The sequence below is a fragment of the Cupressus sempervirens genome, chromosome 3 (genome assembly GCF_028749045.1).
Source record: "Cupressus sempervirens isolate cs-2001-9-10 chromosome 3, ASM2874904v1, whole genome shotgun sequence".
Taxonomy (NCBI): Eukaryota; Viridiplantae; Streptophyta; class Pinopsida; order Cupressales; family Cupressaceae; genus Cupressus; species Cupressus sempervirens.
Window position 1 is genome coordinate 919305295 of NC_143120.1, and position 22862 is coordinate 919328156.

Here is a 22862-nt window from a genome sequence, read left to right on the forward strand (position 1 = left end):
CAACTAGAGTTATTATTAATTAGTGAATGCCCTTTTCTGGCCATAGAATAGTAGGGGCCCACCCAACCCAACTAAGATTCCCGGGAACCGCCTCCCCTACTATGGCAAAAGGCAACTTGATTGGGGGGTTGGGGGGGGCGGGGGGGCCACCCTGCTGCCCCCCTACCATTCTAGCTGGCTAGTCGGTAGATAACTACTAGCTATAATCCCCACCCAACTGCACTGGGGGTGGGGGGCATAGTTTCCTGCTAGAATAAGCCACCACAACTCTGCATGCAGAGATACCTCTTCCATTAATCTGTGCCCTACTGTTCTAAGGATGTGTGAATCGAATCCGCAACTATAGCCCCTGCTAGAAGAAGCAATTCTAGTTGGGGGGCTCGAGATACCTCATCGATCGAATCAGTCACTATAGTCCATTCATTAAGGCCTTTCGAGGCTGCTGCCCAACTTCTCTTTCCGGGCGACCTACCGACCGATCTGTTAGGTGTTACTAACTTCGCCGTCAGGGAGATGTTGGAGTCGCGTTCACTCTACCGTTTTCGGGTAGTATAGAATATGGTTGGATGGGTGGGATGGAGGAAGGGAGCCCCGATGAACACCACCGGTTGCCCATTCCCCTGTAGAGAATCTGTTTGGGGTATATTATTGTAGGGCTTGCCCTTGGCAAATAGTAGGGACCTGCTTTAGCCCATAAATGAAAGTAGGGCTCGCCAATAGCCCTACTATCTATAAGGCAATCCTACTGCCCTATAGGGCCCGCCCTTATAGATAGTAGGGGAAAAAACCGATTCCAACGGCAGGCATCTAGCTCCCATTCTAGAACATTTTGTTTCTTTCTTGTCTCATTGGAACTAGTTGCCCCTACCGAATATTATTGTTGGGTGGGCGGGAGGTATATGGCTCGTAGGGGGCCATCCAAAACTGAGTAGACCGGAGGACCCAGGTACCCAGAATCAATCTTGTCTGTATTCTCGGCTATAACTCCCTTTCTCGCCATAGGGGCCTCCCTCGGCTAACTCCTCCTCCCTCCCATTACCAACTAAGAAGGATGGAACTATTCTAGTTGCGAAAATAGTAGGAGGTTGTTTGAATTCTCCAACGGCATCTAGCTCTACCAGATAGCCATATGGGAGATAAAGCCTTCCCTATGATTCCTCCCCATAAAGGAATTTAGCTCAGTATTGAGGATGGTCCGGTTCTCGCTTGCCTCTCTGTCACCTTATATTTGTTATTCGGATCGTGAATAGTGGAAGAATTGGGATCATGAACAGTGGCCCATAAAATGATAGGGCCCGCTAGCTGGAGATAGGCCCATCTATTCATCAACCGGGCAACATCGGGCCTCCCAATATCTGGTAGTCTACTCCCTGTTTCGATACGGCAGGTAGTCGTCTGAAGACCCCTCCATAGCTAGATGAAGAGTCCCACTGCACCAGATAGCCTAACTTTATTGCCGGCTATCGAGAAACTTTACTTGCCTGGGGGTTCAGGCAGGCTGGCCCACGGTCCGGTTGCCCTTTACTCTATAGTTCTATAATAGGGCCGTCATTTAAGTTCAATCCAATGTTTCAACCGTTACACGTCGGGGGGTTCTGTCGGGTGGATAGTAACTCTACAATAATCGCCATAATAGGGGCCACCGGTTCATCAGGGCTATAGGATTCATAATCGAATGAACCTAGCCTAGATGAATATGCTGGACAATTCATCTACCGGCCATCCAGAAATCCCTTATAGAAACGTAGGGGCCCTTATAGAAACGTAGGGAATAATCTAATAGTAGGGCAGGCACCTTCCTTCGATCTATCTATCCATCCAATTGTAGCCTACCAGAATGTTAGCCAAGGTTCCTTCCTCTGCACACCCACGAGTTGCCATATCAAGTTAGTTAAGAATGGATGGGGCGGTGGCCATGTGACGTCTATAGCCTTCCGGATAGAAATCAATTTGTTAACTTAAACTTCTTAAAGTATACCTACCTTCCCTCTCATCCATCCAGAGAAAGAACTTGCCATCTAAGGACAGCCAATCAAATCAATCTATCTGGGAAGCTAGTCGGAAGTTAGGCCATCTCACCCTGCTGCAGTAGGAGGTAGGGACTAATGAGAGAACAGAGGGTGATTAGAAATTCCCTACTATTTTATAGCCCCACCCGGCGACGAGCTTACATCCTTGTTCTCTGGATGGCCAGGAGGATGGAAATAAGATTCTCTCTCTGCTGGGAGGGCCTTCCCCTCCATCCATTAGAGGCAACGGGTAAGCTATAGTTGTTGAGGTGGGAACTACTATGGGGCACCAGTTAGTTCTTCGGAGCCGGCTCCAACTATTGGGAGGTAGGCCCCTACAATTCTAATGGGCCGGTTGGATTAGAGTTGTATGGAGTTGACTTCCATGTGCCGGAAGCATGCTCGCCCTATAGATCAAACTTCTTCCGGATCGTTGGAGTTCCCACCTTCTTACTCCCACCCGACCTCGGTACGACATCAGCTAGTGTATCGTTCTGACGCGAGGGAATCAGTTTCTTCTACTGCTGGATCGGGGAGGGATGACTCACCGATCGGTTCTGGCCCCTATAATTTTATGGCGCTTCTGAATCAGCGGGGAATGAGCACTCCCTATAGAAATTGTAGGCCCTCATCAGCTTCTAAGGCAGGAGATATGGGTGGGATGGGAAACGCGGTGCAAGGGCCGTCCCATGCTGGAGCAGCGGGAAGGTTTGCATCAGCTGGTGAATATAGAGGTGGGGATGGATCAGAGGAATGAGTGGTTCACCCGGCTCCACCTCTCCTCCCCCCCCCACCCCGGCGGCATTCCATCAATAGTTTGTGATAGCGGTTCATCACCGGCATGGCTGGCATCGGAGGGAAAGGAAGGGCTAAAAAGGAGATCGGTTCACTTACTGATTGATTAGTCTGCAGAGTGTTCAATACCGGGCCCCTGCATCTGCATCTATTATTTAGTTGGGGTGGGATCGGCTGCTTCTTCTCTTTCTGTCCCTCTTCTCCGAATGGATTCGATCAATAGTCCGATTCTTCCGGGCGCCCACGATCGATTAGTTAGCCATAGAGGATTCGTTCAGATAGGCAGATCTCCCAACCATTTGAGTTCCCGGCTCGACACTTCAGTAGAAGATCGAATCATCCATCCGCGGCCGGCCTCTCCCTTCCGCATCCGAAAATCTGCGATTCCTACTGGGCAACTATAGCCTCCCACCCAACTATCATCCACATGCCCATGAATAGTAAGGGCCGCAACAAAACTCAACTCAATATATGGGGACCCCGATAGTTGGAGGGAAACTAAAGGGTGTAAGCCCCTACTATTCTAAGGCCCCCCCTACTATTCGCCATGGGCAACTAGACCTACGGGGGGGGATAGGGGGGGTAAAAGGGGTGGATAGTCATTGGCAAGAGGAAGAGGCGGCAGGGACCATTGTAGTCAGTCAGTCAGTTAGTTAGTTGGTTAGTTAGTTGGTTCTTGGGCAATTCTAGACGTAACATTCATGCCCCACCCCCACCCCATTCCCCCCCCACCCGGTGCAGAACTATACTATAGGGGCTGGGAGCCCTACGGGGTTGGGATGATGGTTGGGTGGGGGGGCTATATATAGTTATCCTCCCAACTCTAGTGGCGAGTAGCATCTCATCCCACCCAACTCTAGATAGTAGGGGATGAATGTTACGTATAGAATCTCGAGCTCAGCCCGCCTCATGCCCTACTATAGTTGAATTCCCGGAACTGCACGGCTCTAGCCAAGCCATCTGTGTTTGGCGGTGAACAGCCTCTATGGGGTTGGGTTGTTGGGTGGGGGCCCCCCACTATAGTTGTTTGGTAGGGGCAGTCATGTTCGGTTAAGTGCCAACTATATATGCGAAAGATGCGGCGCGGGGATAAGATTCAACCGAGTGTGGTGAAGTAGATAGTTAGAGGCCGAGCCCCCACTCGGCTCTCAAGATTCCTTTGCATGCACAACGATAAGGGGATTCTGATATAGATGCTGGGCCCCCCCCTCCTTATATTGTATCCCTTTCGTAGGTCATGGAATCATACGGCGGAGCCCTACCATTTTATAGGCTCAAATTATATGGGGCAATGCTAAGTGCGTCAGTTCCGATCGGCCTAGGGCAGTGTCCCAGTGCTCAATCGCTACATGTGGATCCACCGCCCTTATGGAGTGGGGTAGATGGTTGGGTAGGCCATCTATCTCTTTTGATTCCTTCCCCGAGCATACATCCCTTTAGGAATTGTTGAGACGTATATGACATCCATCCGCCTAGCGCCTCTTGCTGCCCCATGCTTGTGCACAACAAATGAGAAGCTCCAGGAGCTCCTAGCTACCTGCGTATTGAATCGACTTGAATACTCATGTGTTCCACCAGCCTGATGCATGCAGAGTTCATTATACTAACTCCTGGCCACGCCGAGCTACCCACTCGACAAGCTGTCACTCTGCATGCACACGCATCATCTTCGATGTGCGTGCAGAATGAGCTTCTCATTTCAAATGTGTGTGTCGAAATGGGAGCGCACGCAGACCTATTCTCACTTAGGGCTCCGGGATATGCACGCTTATAGAAATACCACCGGATGCTCAGGAAGAAATCGAGTTCGATGTGGGTGGGGAACTCTGGTTGTCAAGTTTCACCCCATCCATTGTCGAGTGCGGGAGCCTTAGGGCCATAGAATTGTGCATAGGGGCGTTCCTACCCGATTCCACTCATTACTTGACCTCACAAGGCCCTACTATTCTATGTATGGATCGATTGATGGGGCAATTATGGGGGTGGGTGGCCCTATTATGAAATGATTCCCCTACTATTCTATGGCCCCTACAACTTATTCTAGAGGGGGTAAATAAAGGGGAGGTAGATTAGCCCGCCCAATAATCTACCTCTGCATGCACCGCCCTCTATTATATTATTCTTCCCTTTATAGAAACGTAGGGGCCCTTATAGAAACGTAGGGGCCCTCTGCATGCATTCACCGGCAATAATCTGTTTAGGGGGAATTTTTAGGGGCCCAGCCCGCATCTCCATTCTATACGTAACATGCCCACCCAATAATCGTGTTGGTACAATAATCTGTTTAGGGGCCACCCGGCAGCAGGATGCGAACAATCCTTCAATAATCTGGGCACTTGCCTATTGCCATGGTAGGGCCTAGTGCCATGGTAGGGAAACTGATTGATAGTTGAACCTGCCTCCCTCGGGTAGGTAGGTTGGGTAGGGAAGGTATGTATTGGTGTGTTTGGCCCCCTACAATTCTAATGGGCCCCTACTATATGGATCAAAGAAGACTTTAAAGGGAGGTTGAACCTTGCCTTCCACCACCATCTATGGCGAGATCAGTGATCAAAGAGAAGGCAATAATCTGCCCCTGCATGTGCATTCACATGCATACCCCCTACTATTGTGTCGGGCTATGGGCTATGGGCATGTGGTGTTTCAGCAAGCACCGTGGGATGGAGGCTCGAGGCCCAGGAGTGTGCCATAAAATTCTGGGGGCGATTCCTGCTGGTTCAAAGAATGAAAGTTCGTGTCTATCTGGTAACAGCATTGGCCCGGATTGGCCAGAAGGATAGTAGTTGAGTAAAGAAGGTCTCGGTTTGGCCATAGGGGCTCTCAAGGATGGGGCAAGATAGTTAGGGAGGCCCTACTATTCGCCATGGGCGACGCCCTCCTACCATTCTATAGGCTCCGGTCAAGTCTTCTCTATCCGGAACTATAGTTGGGTGCCTACAACATATTTGAGGGTACGTGCACGGTGGTGCGTGCAGAGGAAGATTGGCGTCCATAAAATAGTAGGGGCCTAACCGAATGGTAAGGGCCTGGCTTGGCATCTTAGAATAGTAGGGGTAGGGCCTTTATCTCTTCTATACGTCGCATGGACCCTACTATTCTATGGCAGGTGGGAGGCTGAACGTTGATTCGGCCCCCTCCGGTTCATGCAGAGGAGATTAGTTGCTATAGTTGGGCATGTTACATAGAGAATTGCCTATAGGGCCCTTACACTGCACGCACCCTCAAATATGTTGTAGGGCCCGGCACTCAACTAGACCCCTTACTTAAAATAGTAGGGCCAACGCCAACTATAGTAGGGGGGTGGGGGGGGCGAGTTATAGGTCATAGGACTGGGAAAGGAGCAACTCTGCATGCAGACCAGCCCTTCTCTTCTATAGTGCGCATTGATTGGGATGGTTGGATGGGCGGGGGTCAATTCCTGATATGAGAAGAATTAGGCGGGGAGTCTCTTGCCTTCGGGATGGGAGCAAAGGATCGGAGAGAACAGCGGAATAAGGAAATGATTTCGGATAAATGGCTATTCCTCAATTTCGAGTACCTAAAGGTCCTCACAATCGCTCCTTGTGATGTTGCGGAACCATGGCAATTAGGATCTCAAGACGTGGCAACACCTGTGATGCAAGGAATCATTGACTCACATCATGATATCTTATTCTTCCCAATTCTGATTTTGGTTCTCGTATCACGGATGTTGGTTCGCGCTTTATGGCATTTTCACTATAGAAGAAATCCGATCCCGCAAAGGATTGTTCACGGAACGCTTATAGAGATTATTCGGACCATACTTCCTAGTATTATCCCGATGTTCATCGCTATACCATCATTTGTTCCGTTATACTCGATGGACGAGGTCGTGGTCAGTCCAGCCGTTACTATCAAAGCTATCGGACATCAACGGTATCAGAGTGCGCCCCTTAACGATGCAGGGGGAAGTGCAATGCACTCTGCAATATGGCCATCTGGCTTACCGAAGGGGGATAATCCCCCATTCTCCGACGTCGAGAGACTCAAGGGATCGTAGCATGCCAAAAAGGGGATTGAGTTAGACCGGAAAGGCTAAGGACCGCCCCCTACCCCTACAACTATATAAAGGGGGGGTGGGGTAGCTATAGCTAGGAGGCCGAGGGTCCCTGATTCCTACGCGCCCAGTGTGGTGTGTTCAACCCGGTATACAAATAAGGCGTGCCAGGGGGGGCCTACTCTAGAATGGGGCCCCACTACACTCTAGAAAGGGTGGAGAGTTTGTATAGGGGCCCCGCCCCTTCCCTACTATCTATAGGGCCCGACACTATAGTGGGGGGGGGTGGATATGCAGGGGGTGCCTAAAGTAAAGGCCGCCATTCTGTTCGCCCATGAACTGCCCATTCTAATCTAGGGGGCCTATAAAAAAATGGGCATTCACTCATCGCTTACTGTAGTCCTTATCGCTCCCGTTAGTCCGCTGTCGCGAGAAAGGGCGGCCTTCCCCGACCGAGCGAGCCTATGGTTCCTTGTCGTTGGAGTTTCGATGCCCAGCCCGCAATTTCCGATCGCGACGCTGGAGTGGTGAATCTATCGGCACCACGCTTCACTGGCAGTGGCATACAACTTTAGACCTAACGGGCTGGCCTGAACCTTTGCATCGGAATGGGGGATCGCTGCGGCGGGAGGCCGTTGATTGGCTCCCTATCCGGGTGCAGACGGAGGTCCCACGGTAGGGCATAAGCAACCGAGACCAAGGGCCCTACTATTTATAGGGCCCCTTGCACCGGCACTATAGTTCGAACCACTCGCCCACCTATCCAAACTATGGGGGTGATAATCACCCGCCCCATCCCCCTACAGGCCCCCTGCATGCACCAGCACTACCCCCCCCACTATAGTGTCGGGTAGAGAGGGGGGGGCAACTTGTTGATGCAGGGGGCCGAGAATAATATAAGAAAGGCCCTCGACCCCCCCCCCCCCACCCCTGGTAGCCTTTCTGATAGTAGGGGTTCTACCCGGCACTATAGCGGGGGGGCTAAGGTTGGGTCGAGCCGGAGGGGGCGACTCTCTATAGTCATAGTCGCACCCTATGCAGGGCGGGAGAGAGCACCATATATATATAGGGGCCCTCTGCCGGCCGTGTCGACGTTGTTAGGAGGCCGAGGGGGACCAGCGCTTATACTCCACCGTAGGACGGTCGTTGCGATATGCGATAGAGCCCTATTGTTTCTTTCCCATCAGAATGCCCATTAGAATAGTAGGGCCCTGGCAAATAGTGGGATCTAATAATAGGGCGCGCCCGCCAGTGCAGATGGGTGGTTTGCATCGATTATTGGGCCCGGGGGCTGATAGCTATTGGTGTCTCCACATTCTTGCCTTTAGAAGATACGATATTAAGAAGTAAACAACATGCTCATTCTCACTCCGTGTAATCCATTGTCTGCAGATAAGTTGATTCGGCATTCCGAACTTGTATTTCTCATTCACAAAAATCGTACAAGCTACTATAAACTTAAGATTCGTGGGTACTCCACCCAACGGATCGGGCATGGCAATATGCGCCCCCGAATTCTACTCATGCTTTCTCATAGGGAGAAGGGGGATCGAGCAAAAGTAACTCCTCGTGAGATAGTCAATCGAGTGGTGGAAATGTTCGAATGTCAGCAGATCATCATCAGCGATGAACCGCATCGCGACGGGGGGGCCCATTTCCATGTGGGAATTCTCAACTCCACGGCAACGCGTTATAATGCAGCAAGGCTCTTGCGGGATGCATTTTCAAAGTTTGTAGGGGCCTCACTAAATGTCTCCTTTCATAAAGCATGGGAAACTATTGTTAGTTACGTTTTCAAGGGGACCTTAGTACTCAGTTGGTCCTTGCTTCGAGGGCTCATTGAGAACCCGGGAGAATTGGACTTCGAGCATAGTCATGGAAAACCTCAACTTTTATCCCGAATGGAAGAGCTCTTCGAGATCCTTGCATCCAAGAATAGTTGGGAAGAGGTGGTGAAAGAGCCGCGCTTACGCTCTGCTCTATTAAATCGTTATAACTCGAGGGGCCCCCATTATAAAGATAGGCCAATGCAGGGTGGGTGCCTACTATTCGCCAGGGGAACTATCAATAATCGGCATGTTACGTATAGAATCTGATCGAATAATATGAAAGGGGGGCCCTACCCCTACTATTGAAAGGGGCCCCTTCCCTGTTCAATAGTAGGGGCCCTGGCAAATAGTAGGGAGCACTAGATAGAATGGGGTTATGATGCACCGTACCAAGGGATAAGCTTATACTAGAAGCCCAAGCGCTAAGGAGTGACCTACCCAGACAGCGGGCTCGGACCGTACTTAAATAAGTGGAGTTATTATGAAAGGCAGTGCCCTACGGGGTTTATCGGACCGGGCCGACACTTGATGCACAGAGACGAAACAAGGCAGCGTGGCACCAGCCCCTAACCAATAGCACCGGTAGGGGTGGGGTTAGGACTGACCGCACAGAGGTAGCTTACCGAACGATCACAATCATGGGATACTCGTATAGGAGATGATGCACCACACCAGTGCATTGTAATCAAAGGAAGGATGATCTCCCGTAGAGGAGAGCGGAGGAGGCCAGTGTACCTATATGTGTACCTACATAGGGGTTACCCGCATCATGAGAAGAGAAGGTGGGGCATAGGTAGGGGCATCGGAATAAGCATAGGTTGGGGCATAGTGCGGATGGTGTTTGGGTAGGATAGCACGTTGGATGGGTGCACGCGTAGAGAGACAACAAGTATAGGTCACACTCTGCAGGCTAAGGTGTAGATTGCACTCTACAAGGCCCTATGGGCCAGCCGCCTGGTAGCCTATAGAATGGTAGGGCGCTTGGCCCCGCCCGGCAGGCCGGTGCGTGCAGAGGCCCTAGGGGGCTCGCTTGGCCCCGCCCGTCAGGCGGGAGGTATATTATCGTAGGGCCGCCTATAAAATGGTAGGGGATGCATCGGTTGGAAAGGTTCATTCCGTTTGGTTTATCGATCCACCAGCAGCAGACAAGCACCAGAGGCACAAGCTTAAGTAGTTGTTTTAGATCTGGATCTAGTGCCGGTTGATCGCTACCCCGCAAAAGATGAAACGATAGGGTCTCGCCTGTGCATGCATTATCGCTTTTTTATATATGGATATATGATATGGATATATGGGTCCACTGATAGCCAACTCGTTGCCCCTCCCTTAGAATAGTAGGGCTATGGGTCTGCAGCGGATCCGGGCACAGAGACAGATTGAGAGGCGGTTCCAGATTGAGAGCTAACTAAATATAGGCAGGTTACCAAGTTCCAAGAGCAGGGTCATTAGTCCCATTTTTAGTCGCAGTTCGAGATCCATAGTTAGAATAAGTCTATGGTCGGTGCTACTCTTGGTTCACTAAGGTAGCAGGAGAGAAGGGAGCATTGCTCTTATCTCACCGATGAACATCTAACCACAGTAAGCTGACCGAGAAGGGCAGGCTATCACTTCGTCGATTCCCCACTCAACTTCCTATGCGCCTTTGATCTGATCCCTTCTCACCCTGCTGTCAGCGATCAAATTATGACCGGTGCATCATAATAGAAGGTGCCGCAGAGCAGAGGCCCCTTATAAAAAAATCTATGGGCTATGGGCAGGGCAGCTCCCAAGGCATAACCTACATACAGAGGCCTGAGAACTAAGATATATAGGGAGTTGTTTAGGGCTCTAACCGGGGCGGGGTTTTGCTTTATTGTCGCTCATGCCTATCTTCACATGAACAGCCGGTTTCGCAGTCCTAAAGGTTGACCGAGGTGGCCTCATCAATTTGCATATGAAGGTTGGTTGATTGGCATGGATGGGATGAAGAATGGTTATATTGGTCAGTGCGGATGCAGCCAACATGAGTTTATAGCATTATAGGAAAGCATGCTCCCTCCCATTGATCCCAGATGGAATAGGTGGGTCTGCAGACATGGCCCTGGTCGCCTTGGGCGAAAAAGACAGATAGAAAAGCGCAATGCCCACTCAATATAGGGTAGAACATTTATTCCCAGTGATGGGTTGAAACTCCCTCCTGCTTTGGATTATTAAGAGAGCCCTTTTTAGGTATGAGCGGGCCCGAAACGGGGTTTCTGCATGCATAAGCAGAGGTGTTCCTGATTGAAATCTAATGCCCTTAGAATAGTAGGACCCTGTGAGTAAAATGGAATCTATGGTAAGTGATAGTAAAGCTTTGTCTCTTAATTAAGGAATGATAAAATGATTTGATTCTTTGATCAAATTATTGAATGATCCTTGTTCCTTGTCTCTGAATAGAATTAGTAAGTTCGTTAAGGTTGTGAGTTCGTATGCAGAGTGAGTAGGCTTAGTAAGGAGAATGAGTTCGTGTCCCTTGTGTTTGAGAATGAGTTAGTTTCCCTAGTGAAGTACTGATGTGAGTGATTACCTGTCCCTGCTCATGTCTGATCATGTGGTTTGTGGCTGGGCCAGTACTAAGTTCATAAATCGGTCAGGGTAACAAGGTGGTTCCATTCGGTGGTGTGAATTGGATCTATCTCACCAAGCTAGTCTATGAATATCAAGATGTTGTGGGAGCCCGACTCAGATGCAATTTATGACCTCTGCATGCATAGAAACCTTCCCTTCTAAAAATCCTCCACGCAAGTTGACTACCAACAGTAGCATAGATGGTTGTTCAAGATGTAGCAGGAGCAGATCAATACGTAGTTCCAGAGCCCTATATAGTAAAGGGCCCAGCAAAACTATCAGGTAGAGACATCAATTTAAATAGTATCAGGAGCAGAGAAAGAGGCCGCATTTAAAGCATCCGAGCTGGATGGCATCTTAGCCGCCAGTTCAACTATTATTGTTCATGCAAATAGATAGACCTTATTCCTCTTCGGTAGCCCCATAGAATAGTAGGGCCACTAGCATCTGCAAGTGTTCCAACAAGTTACCCTACGGGCGCCCAGTAGGGCGCATTTTCCCCACCCCATAGAATAGTAGGCTACTTTTAGCCCTTTATAATAGTAGGGGTTCCATCATCTGATGCATGTGTTCCAATCAGTGCCTTAAAAAAGAGTAGGGCCGACATCTATCAATGTTCAAATGAAGTGATTCTTCGAACCTACTATATCTATAGTCGCAAATGGTTAGCCAACAGAGCCTGTAGTGCACGGTTGGTCGCACCGTGCTACATCCATAAGAAGAGGTGGTATAGGCGGATTGCTTTCTAGATTGATATAGAGTGCTCGGCACAGAGCCTTTAGACCTTGTGCCAGATCCGCCCACTGTTAGACCCATTAACCACCAGCAACATATGATAAAGCAACATTGGGAAAGGATGCATGCACGGTGCATCAGCAGCATCAATCTTTAGACAGGGTTATGTGCCATTTAGATTATAGCTCTCACAAAGTTCCTATGGATGGCGAAGTCCCTATAGGTTGCTAGGTGTAACTACTCGATCAGACTGAGCCCCATGCGATCCAAACCCAAGTGGAATAATCCTATCAGTAGATGGTAAAATCCCTTACCGAGTAGAACATACCATAGCAATCCCTGAGAATCTAAAGTGTTCAGTAGCTGGTTGGTCGTTAAAAGGTTTAGGTCATGGGGCAGCAGGATCATCTAAGTGCATATTGTTTGGGGTTCTGCATTAAGTATCATGGATTCTTATAGGTGCTTTCGAGGTGGGGTCGTTCAGTCTCATGATTGGGGGGGAGTTTCTTGCTTGTATTGATTAGGTGGAAGTCTATCTAGAAGCTTGTTGATGCAAAGGGATGCCCTACTGGCGGGCTGGCCCTACTATTCTATGGGAAACAATGACCCTACTATTCTATGGGGACGCGGATTGATTCTGAGCGGATGGATGGATTTGACTTAACTTCCAACCCTCCCCCCTCTCTCCAAGTAACCCTCTCCCTTCCATTGTTTGCGGATCGGCACCGAGGCTACCAGGGAAGGGATTCTATCAGAGAGATAGGGGTTTTCTTCCTATCTTCGTGGAAAGCACAGGTCGATGCTCAGTCAAAATGTAGAGAGTGTCAGGCAGGAGGCCGCTACCCATAGAATAGTAGGGGAATAAGAGAATAATAGGGCAGGCATCTCGATTCCCGCCTATAATGTGGGGTCACCGCCTATAATGTGGGGCGGCTGGTTCCCGGTCATCAACGGCCCGCAACAGCTCCCTATGACCTATAGCTCGTATTTTCATCAGTATGCCGCGCTATCTATCTTGGCGGCAGAGAAATCTACAATAATATAAACCGGGCCACCCACCCTGCAGGCCTATAGAATGGTAGGGGCTCTGCACCGGAAAACAACCCATGTTACGTATGGATGCCTCTCGGCAATTTGATCCTGCCATGCCCGGATCGACCCAAGAACTACTCACTGGTTACTCATGGTCATCGAACTAAAAGAGATCTGCCGGGCAACAACTTATTGATTGGGGGGATTGGGGGGGTAAGGGGATCCGATCCTACGAAACTGCCTAAAATTTGATGGTGACGTGTCATGTAATAATCTGGTGCGTGATGATGCAAAGAGGCCCCTACTTCTAAAGGTCCCAACTATTATTAACCGGCCCTACTCACTATATAAAGGGTAGGGGCGGTGCAGATGAAGGGTGCCCTACAATTCTATGGGGGCCCTACAATTCTATGGCTACTATAGTTGTTCCTTTGCAGATCGCCATTACCCTCTGCCCCTACTATTAGATGGGCAGCCCTACAATTCTATGGGGGCCCTACAATAATCTAAAGGGGGGGCCTGCACGGGGCTAGAATAGGGGGGGGGGGGTAGTGGGGTGGGAGTGAATCTTATCCCCCTCTCGCCCCAACCTGTAGTGGGGAAGGGTCAATTGTTTATGCACGTGCTTAGTTTCTAGCCTTGAAAGGTGTGGGCTATATTATTTGCGAGATTTGGCCCAATAGCGACTTCACTACCACCTCGATCCGTGCGTGCTTTTGCATGCACCTCTTCCCGCTGGTTGATTGATTACCCCCAAGTATAGGTAGTTGATCCGGGATCAGGGGTAGCTGTTTCAGTCGATACAGAACCAATTGATTCTATTACTTGAGCATGCAGAGGCATGAGTAGCATGAACATCTAAGCATTCCTTTCATTTCGATATCGGGCCCTACTATTCTATGGGCAGCATGAGTAGGGGTAGCAGCACCTAGCCCAGCATATCTTCCGGGTCGATAGGCATAGCCCACAGGTAGGGAGATTGAGAGAGCCATGCTTCACCGCCGGTAGGGCGGCGAGTGGAGTTCCGATGAACCCTGTGATGATGGAGAGACAGCAGGAGATCATAAATCGTGTGGATCACCACTAGTGGATATGCATGAATGCAGAGGGCCTCCGAGCACAACGTCGATAGGGTCAGGCTATGCTAGTACCGGGTACCAACACGGAAAGTGGAACCAGGGTTTGGGTGTACCTCACCATCGAAACCCCTACGGGGCTGATGTTGGCCCATATAATTTTAGGGAGGGACAATAATAAAGATGGGGGCCTACCATAGAATGGTAGGGGCCTGGTTCCCCGGTCTAGAACAACCTCCCCCTGCATTTACCCCCCCAGCCAATATGCCCTACTATTCTAAAGGTCCCACAATAATCTTGCCCCCCCTTGGTGAATAGTAGGGCCCCACCCTACCCCCTACTATTCTAAGGCCACAACCCGGAACGACTAGTTTCCTTATTCTAGCTTACTCGGCCCCGCCCGGCCTATAGAGCTGTAGGGCCGCCATAGAACCATTATAGGGCTTTAGCACATGCCCGCCGGCCGCTAGCCTTACCCTATAATTCTAAGGCTAAGGCGTTCCTATGCACAATAATCTAATAAGGGGCGGCCCTACTATTTATAAGCATGGTGCATGCATGCAGAGGCCCTTAGGGCCCGGCCTATTAGAATTATATGCGAGGCTGGGGCCGACCCACCCGGGCCCCTACTTTTCTATGGCATGAGGAGAGAGTTCCCGTGCATGCAGGGGAATGGGCTTGGTAGGGCTCGAACCTACAATATCACCGTTATGAGCGGTACATTTCAACTGATTAAACTATAAGCCCCATTCTCTCGATTCCCTTTACAATAAGATGGAAGCTCCATGCACCTACCATTCCCCCCAGAACACCCCTGCAGGGCTACAATACAATCACCTCGGCCCGCCTGGGCATTGGGAGCCCTATTATTGAAAGGGGAACCCCCACAATAACGTCAGGCATTGGGGGAGTTCCCTATGGCCCCTACTATTCTAAGGGTAGCGATGATTCAATCAAAGGATTATTCTTCGCTCCGCTCCCCAGATTCTATATGTAACATGGTGCATGTGAATGCACATGCAGTGGGCCCCTACCCCTACTATTATAAGGTAAGGTAAGGTAAGGTAGGGTGGCCCCCTGCACCTTCATATTATTGCCCCGCCCCCTAGCCTAAAATTTTATGGCCTATCATTTTATGGGTACAATTTTATGGGGGTAGGGCATTCAGGGGGCATGTTACGTAGAGAATCTCAGCAGAACCCCCCATTTAATATATGGCCCGCCCATTTAATATAGGGAATAATAGGGTGTTGCCCATAGGGCATGGGTATGGGAATAAGAGAATAATAGTAGGAACAACTAAACTATAGTTGCCCTACCCCTACAATAATCTGAAAGGGGGCCCCTTCATGCCCCTTAGGGGCCCAGATCCTTGGCCCCCGTGCGTGAAGAGGGAATCTGCCCATTTTTGTCTGTTCAGGACTGCCGTTCGATTCGTTACGATTCGTCGCTATGATTATTAAGTCCCTACCAAGGGTTCAACTCTCCATATGATTAGGCCAAACGGCCCTCAAAATTCTAGGCAGAAGCCCACCCTCAAAATTATAGGCCATGGAGTGAGCCCTACTATTCGGCTGGGGAACGGAGCCCGTTCAGCGGGTCCTCAGGCCCTATGCCACCTATACGCTGCTAGGCTGGACTTTAAGATCATGTAGCTCAGCCAAACTAGGGTACAGGGGAGGGAATCTGGGGATGGAACACCAATAGCACGCGCAAGAGCTCGTACCAGAAGCCTAGGATCATTCACAGCCGATGCATCATATCTTCCATTGTTACGAGTAGAACCGGAGATAGGCGGCAAATCTGAACTGAGGTTGGATCCACACCGCCCATTAGAAGAGTAGGGCGGTTCGATCTCAAAATGTATCTGTCTCCCCCAGGCCTATACTAATCTAGGGCCCGACAACCAGATCTTTACCTTAGCCCATAGAATAGTAGGGGCCCGCCCGCCAATTATGCACTGAGCTATCATTAGTTGGGATGCTACCCCTACTTTTGCTCTGCGAGTAGTATAGACCAGATGCTTCCATATCCGTCACACAAGCCCTTGTATTGATTGGAGAAAGTACAGAGATAGGCAGGTTTGCTCATTAGTCAATCAACACTGCAGTTGTTCTCCCTATCCTGTAGCTCACAGCCCAGGTAAACCCACCCAATTGGGGGCAATTGCCGCCTATGCATGATTTGGCCGTAGGGATTTGGAATGACCTATAGGAACTGTAGGACGACTGCTGGGCAACCCAGGTATGGAACCCTATGAAGGGAAGCTGGGGCAGGCACTGTATCTTTATATGCTTTTGTTTCTGAAACGGGCTATGGCTCTAGAGATGGAACTGGATATGCACCTGTAATAGATGCTGCCATCTTTGCTTCCGGTTCCGAATTCATGAGGTAAACTAGATCCCAGCGAATTGAATCATACCATTTTCTGCGAAGCCGCGCTACCACACCTTCTTGCTTGGGAGCAACCCCTACCATTCTATAGGCTGCAACACTGCCCCCTTTCACCCGAATAGTAGGTCGCCACAACTGAATATGGAACTACACGAAGGGAAGCTGGGAGTTATGGTTATCAATCTGGCCACCTTTGCCAAAGCCTTCACTTTTGGCTTCTTTCGATGGATATAGCCCTACAATTCTCATGGGCATTTTTGTTAGTCGGGCCTGATGCCGGGTCACCATGATACCTTTGGTGGTGCTTCAACTGCCTCTATCTCTGCTGTTGGTGCATGCTTTAACGCCCATAAAATTTTAGGCAACTTACTTTGTCTCTCCTGCTAGCTTGGTAATGGGCAGATCGCCCCCGCCTAGACAAAAATGGGCAGTATTATATTATTCCCCTGCCCCCTAAAATAATCTGAAGGGGGCCCATTGTTTCTATAGGCTATAGGCTATAGGCAGATTATTGCCGCACCCACTGAGAATAGTAGGGGCCATAGACTCGGTCGGGGCCCTCAGCACTATCAAGCCCCCGGAACAACTATTATAGTAGGCCCATTATTTTGCTCTTTTATATCATTCCCACCCACCCCCTGCACCGATAATAGTAGGGGTTGCTTTTCTGCATCAACACCCTTCCAGCCGGTTCTGTTAATCCGTATATAGGAGAGTGAGCCGATGAGTGTAGGTGGTTCGGGAAGGCATAGGTTAGGATCCATAGCTCGCTTCGAATCCACAGATTGTGGGTCGGTTAGCCCCGGGTTGGTTAGCTCAATTTTCTCGGCTTGGTTTGTCTAGCAAAAAGGCCTGGCCCATCTCTCTGCATCGAGCAGAGATAAAAAGATCGATCCATACGATCGAAGTGATCCAGATCTATACCTAGCAGCATCCCTACTAGTAGCATCCCTAGGCGTATACCTAGACCCAGCCACATACCCAGATCAATACCTTTTCAGCAGCATCATCGGGGTTCAGAGTTTCATGCTCGTGAGTCATAGTCTGATACTTGCCCTACCCTAAAATTCTATAGGGAAGCAATAATCTCCATACCATACCTACCATACCATAAAATGGCTAGGGCTAGCCCATACCTAACCATACCATACCATACCATACCAGACCATACCATACCATAAAATGGCTAGCCCCCCCCTACAATAATCATAGGTGATAGGGGGCACGCGCAATAAAATAATAGGCATACCTAACCATACCATCAAATTATAGCCCATACCTCACCATAAAATGGCTAGGGCTAGGGCTAGGGGGCTAGGGCTAGGGGCCCATACCTAACCTACCATAAAATTATAGCCCATACCTAACCATACCATACCATAAAATTCTAGCCCATACCTCAAAATGGCTAGGGCTAGGGGGCTAGGGCTAGGGCTAGGGGGCTAGGGGGCTAGCCCATAAAATGGCTAGGGGCCCATACCTAACCTACCAAAAAATTATAGGGCTAGCCCATACCTAACCATACCATAAAATTATAGCCCATAAAATGATAGAGGGCTAGCCCATAAAATGGCTAGGGGGGGCTAGGGCCCATAAAATTCTAGGGGGGGGGGCCCAGCCCATAAAATTTTAGGGACAAATGCACTTAAAAGAGTAGGGCCCCCTGCACGCACATTCAGATGTAGGGTTAGTTTGGGAATGGGGGGCAGGTCACAAAAAGAATCTACTGAGAACACGCACCGCCCTTTATTCTATTATTGCAGTCAGGGTGAGCAAGACTGGCAGCCCGTAGGGCGTGCTGGGGCCCTATAGATAGTAGGGGCAGGGAAGGGAGGGGACAAAGAAAGAAAAGGGAGGGAAGGGAGGTAAGCGGCATCCCTCCTAACCAACACTAAATATAGGAGAGAGGAGGGTTAAATATAGGAAAGAGGAAGGTGGGTTGGAAAGGCAATGAAATGAACAAAAAGAGGTAGGGGAATGCGCAAGCCACAAATAGCCTCCTCGCAAAGAAATGGCCCACCCTAGACCTCTACCTATTTTTCTTCCACTGGGGCCCCTCCGTTTTTTACTCATAAATCCGGAACTATATCTTAACGTAACACAGCAAAATGAAGTTGCACGTGAAAATAGTTGCCGAATCTAACACAATTTGTATTTTAGCGAGGCCCAATACCAGACCGACAAAGGAGGGATGGTATTGAATAGGCCGAGTAATTCTCCATAGGGGAGGACTCCCTATGCGAAACCCCGATGCATAATTAGATAATGTTATCCCATCGCTGCATGTTACGTAGAGATGAACACAATCAGTTATGCACGGTCTACTCGAATAGGTTAAGGATCGGGTGTGGTGGGGGAGACTCCCTCCCAGCGAGCGGGAGGGAGACCCATTGTCCTGAACGTGCATAGCGATATCTAACTCATATAGGTGAGGGCGCTTCATAAATAATGCATGATACAATCAACCTCTTAAGTGAGAAATGGTTGGTCGGCCCCTTTGGGTGGGGATAATGCGCGAAGTGAACTCATTCGCAGGTCTTTAGAAAGTATTAGGGGCTGAAGCATTAACCAAATGCTTGATTAGTTTTCTTTATCAGCTCAGAGAATGTGGTCCGTGGAGGCCCTCAATATTCCAAGCCCAAACTCAGCTGCCCCGCCGATTATAAGTCCCGGTGGGCCTTTCTTGGGGCAGTAGCTCGCTTTGAACAACCGACTTGACTTGATTGAGTAACTAAGCGGTCTGTTATTCACAGTGAGCTTGTTCTACGTCAGTAAGGACTAAATCGGCCTGGGTGGTGCACTCACCTCTTGGGGTACCACCCATTAACTACCTTGTTGAAGGCAAGGGAGGGATCCGATTGAACTGTGCCAGCCATCATAGATCTTGAAGCTAGGATCTTCACATTTGCAGCCCCGTAATTACCCTGAGGCTGGTTTATGGTGGTTAGCCTTAAAGCGGGAATGGAGAGGGGACCCACGGCACAGTTTGGAATCAGAGCCACAGCGACAGCAAGGGTCCGATCCTAGTGTCGGACGACAGAGATGTCGACATTTCAGCGGGTGTGATTGACTAGGGAATGGTAGGGGAGGTGAACCAGTCACTGGATCCATCATTTATGATTGCTTTTGCAACTGCCCGGATCACAACTCATGCTAGTATCAAGTAGATACAACTCAACAACAAAAGGTTGTGTTTGTGACCCGTCTGGAGGAGTAACGCCCTCTAGGCAGTACATTCCCTAATGCGAGCTAGTAGCTCTGCCAACCCACTTTCGAAGAAAGGAGCCAGAAGTGGAGGCTACTAGTTTACTAGGCCCACAATTAGTGGACATCGATGCTTTGATTCTTAAGTGAAATGATAAATATGTGTGGTGTGTATCTCAGTGAGAATCAAGTTGGCAAGTCAACTTCCATACCAGACATAGCTGGCAAGCCAACTTCGATATCAGACATAGCTGATGAACAAAAAGAATCTAGGTGGCAACATCTACAATGAATACAAGTGAGCCGGGAACCATCATCCAATAGAAGCCCTACGGTGTGCACAATGTGTTCCCAATGGTGTGCCCAACGTGAGGTGATAGTTAGGGGAGGCTATTGGATCAACATGGTTCTGAGAGTCTTTCTACCGCTTCACAACCTTGGGATGACATGAATCCACTAGTTGCTATACTGATGCGGGGGAGATAATTTTTTGCTAGCATAAAAGGCTAATAGGGAGCCCATGGGGCCCCCTTTAGCTACTTCCCTACAAAAAGCAACTTCCCCACAGCCCCTTCGTTTGCCATATTTCCACCTACTGCCTCAGTCCCTGAGTATAGGTGTCGGTACCCCCAGGCTCCAGCATTGGCCTTTTTCTAGCATAAAACTAGCCCTTTCAGGGCTTCTCAATATGCTATCTATAGGCCAAGATAGAGCCCTGGGTCCCATCAACCGTATACCAACTACAGGTCTGAGTATAGCAGCACTTGCTACACCGAAAACCGATATCCAAATGGAGAGACCGGCATAGAGCTATCCCTAGACTAAGCTGTGCTAGTCATCATCAGGAGTCGCGTTCGCTCTATGCCTATTACGATCATACAGGAGTCAAACCTGAACCGGGTAAAACAACCACCCAGGTGATACCACACTGATCTATGAACGTAACATGGGGTTCCGTTTCGTTCCATTCCTCTTGTTACTACCCTACACCGGGTGGCTCGTATCCTAACAATATAATCTTAATCCAGCCTTTCCTCATGTTACCACCTGCGCAGGCAGGATCAAGGAGAGAGAAAAGGTAGGAAGGGAGGGGACAAAGAGAGAGAAAAGGCAGGAACCCAACGTACGTCCAAAGGGAGGGTGTTTTGAGGACAGCTTCCCTGAAGGCTTAACGGTTAGGGACTCTCCCAAGAGAGGCCCGAACCTTAAGATGAGGGGAAGGCAAGTTCATTGGTTTTTGACTCGCCTAGCCTACCTCTGAGCAGCGATGGGACTCGTAGCTCAAAAAGTGAAGAGGGCCCAGTGCGAACTACAGAGGAAGGATAGGCGAATAGTCAAAATCAATGAACGATAAAGGGAGGGTGTTTTGTTTTGTTGTTTTAGGGAGGGTTGTTTTAGGGAGGGGACAAAGAAAGAAAAGGGAGGGAAGGGAGGGGAGGGGACAAAGAAAGAAAAGGGAGGGAAGGGAGGGAAGGGAGGGGACATATAGATAGTTGAATTGTTGCCTTTGTTGAACTGGGGATGAAATCTTGTCGTGTGTTATAGCACCCGGGCAGGAGAGGGGAGAGAAGGAAATGAGGTCGATGCATGCAGAGGTCAAGTCGCCAAGGGCCCCCCCTACTATTTTATGGCTTATTCATTCGAAAAGCTATCAATTCAATTCAATTCATTCCGAGAATAATATTCAGAAGGGTGGCCCTACCTCCTATAGAACAACTTGTTTGGCAAGCGAAGCGATGCTGGCTCTGTGCCTTGGAGCCGGTGGGAAAGTTGTTCCTGCCGGCCCTACCCAACTAGAGAAAGGTGGGGGGGGTCAGAAAAGGGTAGGGTTTGTGGGCCCATACTATTCTAAGGGCCTATCCGTTGGGGTTAATTAGGGTTTGTTGGTAGTTCCTAGCTTTTGGGGTTCCTGCCGGCCCTACTCTTCTAAGGCGGCCTTACTATTCTATTATTGGTAGGTTTTATTCCTGCCCCCTTGTTCCATAGTAGGCCCGACCCCCAACTAGAAAGGAAGCGCCAGTGGGAAAGTTGTTCCGGTTGGCTTACCTCCTGCCTTGTGCTAAAAGGAATGTGGGGTTCCTGCCGGTAGCCGTGGAGAGCCCACCCTTTTCTCGGTGGGGGTGCCCTCCCTCTGATGCTGACCTTTCAAGGAGGAAGGGGGGCCATGAGTGGAGTCATTAATGGTCTGTCAATCGTCTGATCGTCCCTACTATTATAAGGCAGGACGAAGGGCCAGGAGGAAGGGTTCCTTGTGCCCCGGTGATCCGGCTAATGATGCCTTTCCAAAAGGAACAAATGACACCACCGGCCTTGCCGGTGATCAACCCTTATAGATAGTAGGGGGAGGGGTGAAAAAGCCAAAGGGTTATCAGAGGGTGACACCATCGACCCACTATATAGGTAGGGCCTGGCCTTGGAGAGCCCTACGCGGGTTGGTTCGTCTCCTTGCACCGGTGGGTTTGTGTCTCCTGCCGGTATGGGTAAGAGTAAGGGTAGTCTGCATCGGTGGGACTAGAAAAGGGTAGGTTCACCCAAACTTCGGCTAATAGTTGGCCTGGGTCCCCTGGAACATTTATAGGGGCTGTAAGGGTTTTGCTCCCGGTGCAGACTTGGCTGCTTAGTCAGGTTTGTTTGTAGCTTGGCCGCTTAGTTGGGGCCCCTGGAACATTTATAGGGGCTGTGAGGTTGGGTCCAGTAGAAAAGGTACGGGGCTGTAGGTGGGAGTAGGGCTAGGTATCCATGATTGAGCAGTAAGCCTTGGCAACTACCAGCCGAATTGTTCACCCGGGGCCCCCCACCCGGTCAGATCTGTAATATGTATGTAGATAATTCTGTATGAGATAGATCTGATGCCTGATCTATCTTCTCTATGCCTATATTATAAAGGGCAAATGTCCCCCGACCCCGGGCATTTAGAGAGTTGTTTGTAGAGTAGGGTAGGAGGGTAGGCGGCCGTAGGGCGTAAAGAAGAAAGGAGAGTGGTAAACTGGTCTCTATAGGTGGGTTGCTTGTTGGTTCGTCCCAGTATTAGTTCCTCAACTGTAGGCTGGGGTACTATCTGCAGGTGTTCCTCCGGCTGCCCCTACTATCTAAAGGTGGGGGGGCAGCCCTCAAATAGATTATTGCTGCCCCCGCCATTAGACTCTCCTCCGGGTGGGAATCATAGGGCGGGGGCTGGTAC

At 49.7% G+C, this 22862-nt stretch overlaps 1 protein-coding gene and 1 long non-coding RNA gene across 2 annotated transcripts; both read left to right on the plus strand.

Annotated features, from left to right (window-relative positions):
• Positions 1-3944: 3944 nt before the first annotated feature.
• LOC149569754 (Cytochrome C oxidase subunit II-like, transmembrane domain-containing protein) lies at positions 3945-7962 on the plus strand. Its single transcript, XM_089822478.1, has one exon. It carries the CDS (start codon positions 6265-6267, stop codon positions 6823-6825), a length of 561 nt encoding a protein of 186 aa, XP_089678604.1. The 5' UTR covers positions 3945-6264; the 3' UTR covers positions 6826-7962.
• A 10813-nt stretch (positions 7963-18775) lies between these two features.
• Positions 18776-21040, plus strand: LOC149569755 (uncharacterized). The gene is made up of 2 exons (XR_016362803.1): positions 18776-20642; positions 20737-21040. It is a non-coding gene; the product is annotated as an uncharacterized LOC149569755 (long non-coding RNA).
• Positions 21041-22862: the final 1822 nt, after the last annotated feature.

Bases quoted from the DNA above. Each gene is read 5' to 3' on its own strand.
- LOC149569754 (XM_089822478.1), top strand. From the start codon at position 6,265: ATGGGAGCAAAGGATCGGAGAGAACAGCGGAATAAGGAAATGATTTCG.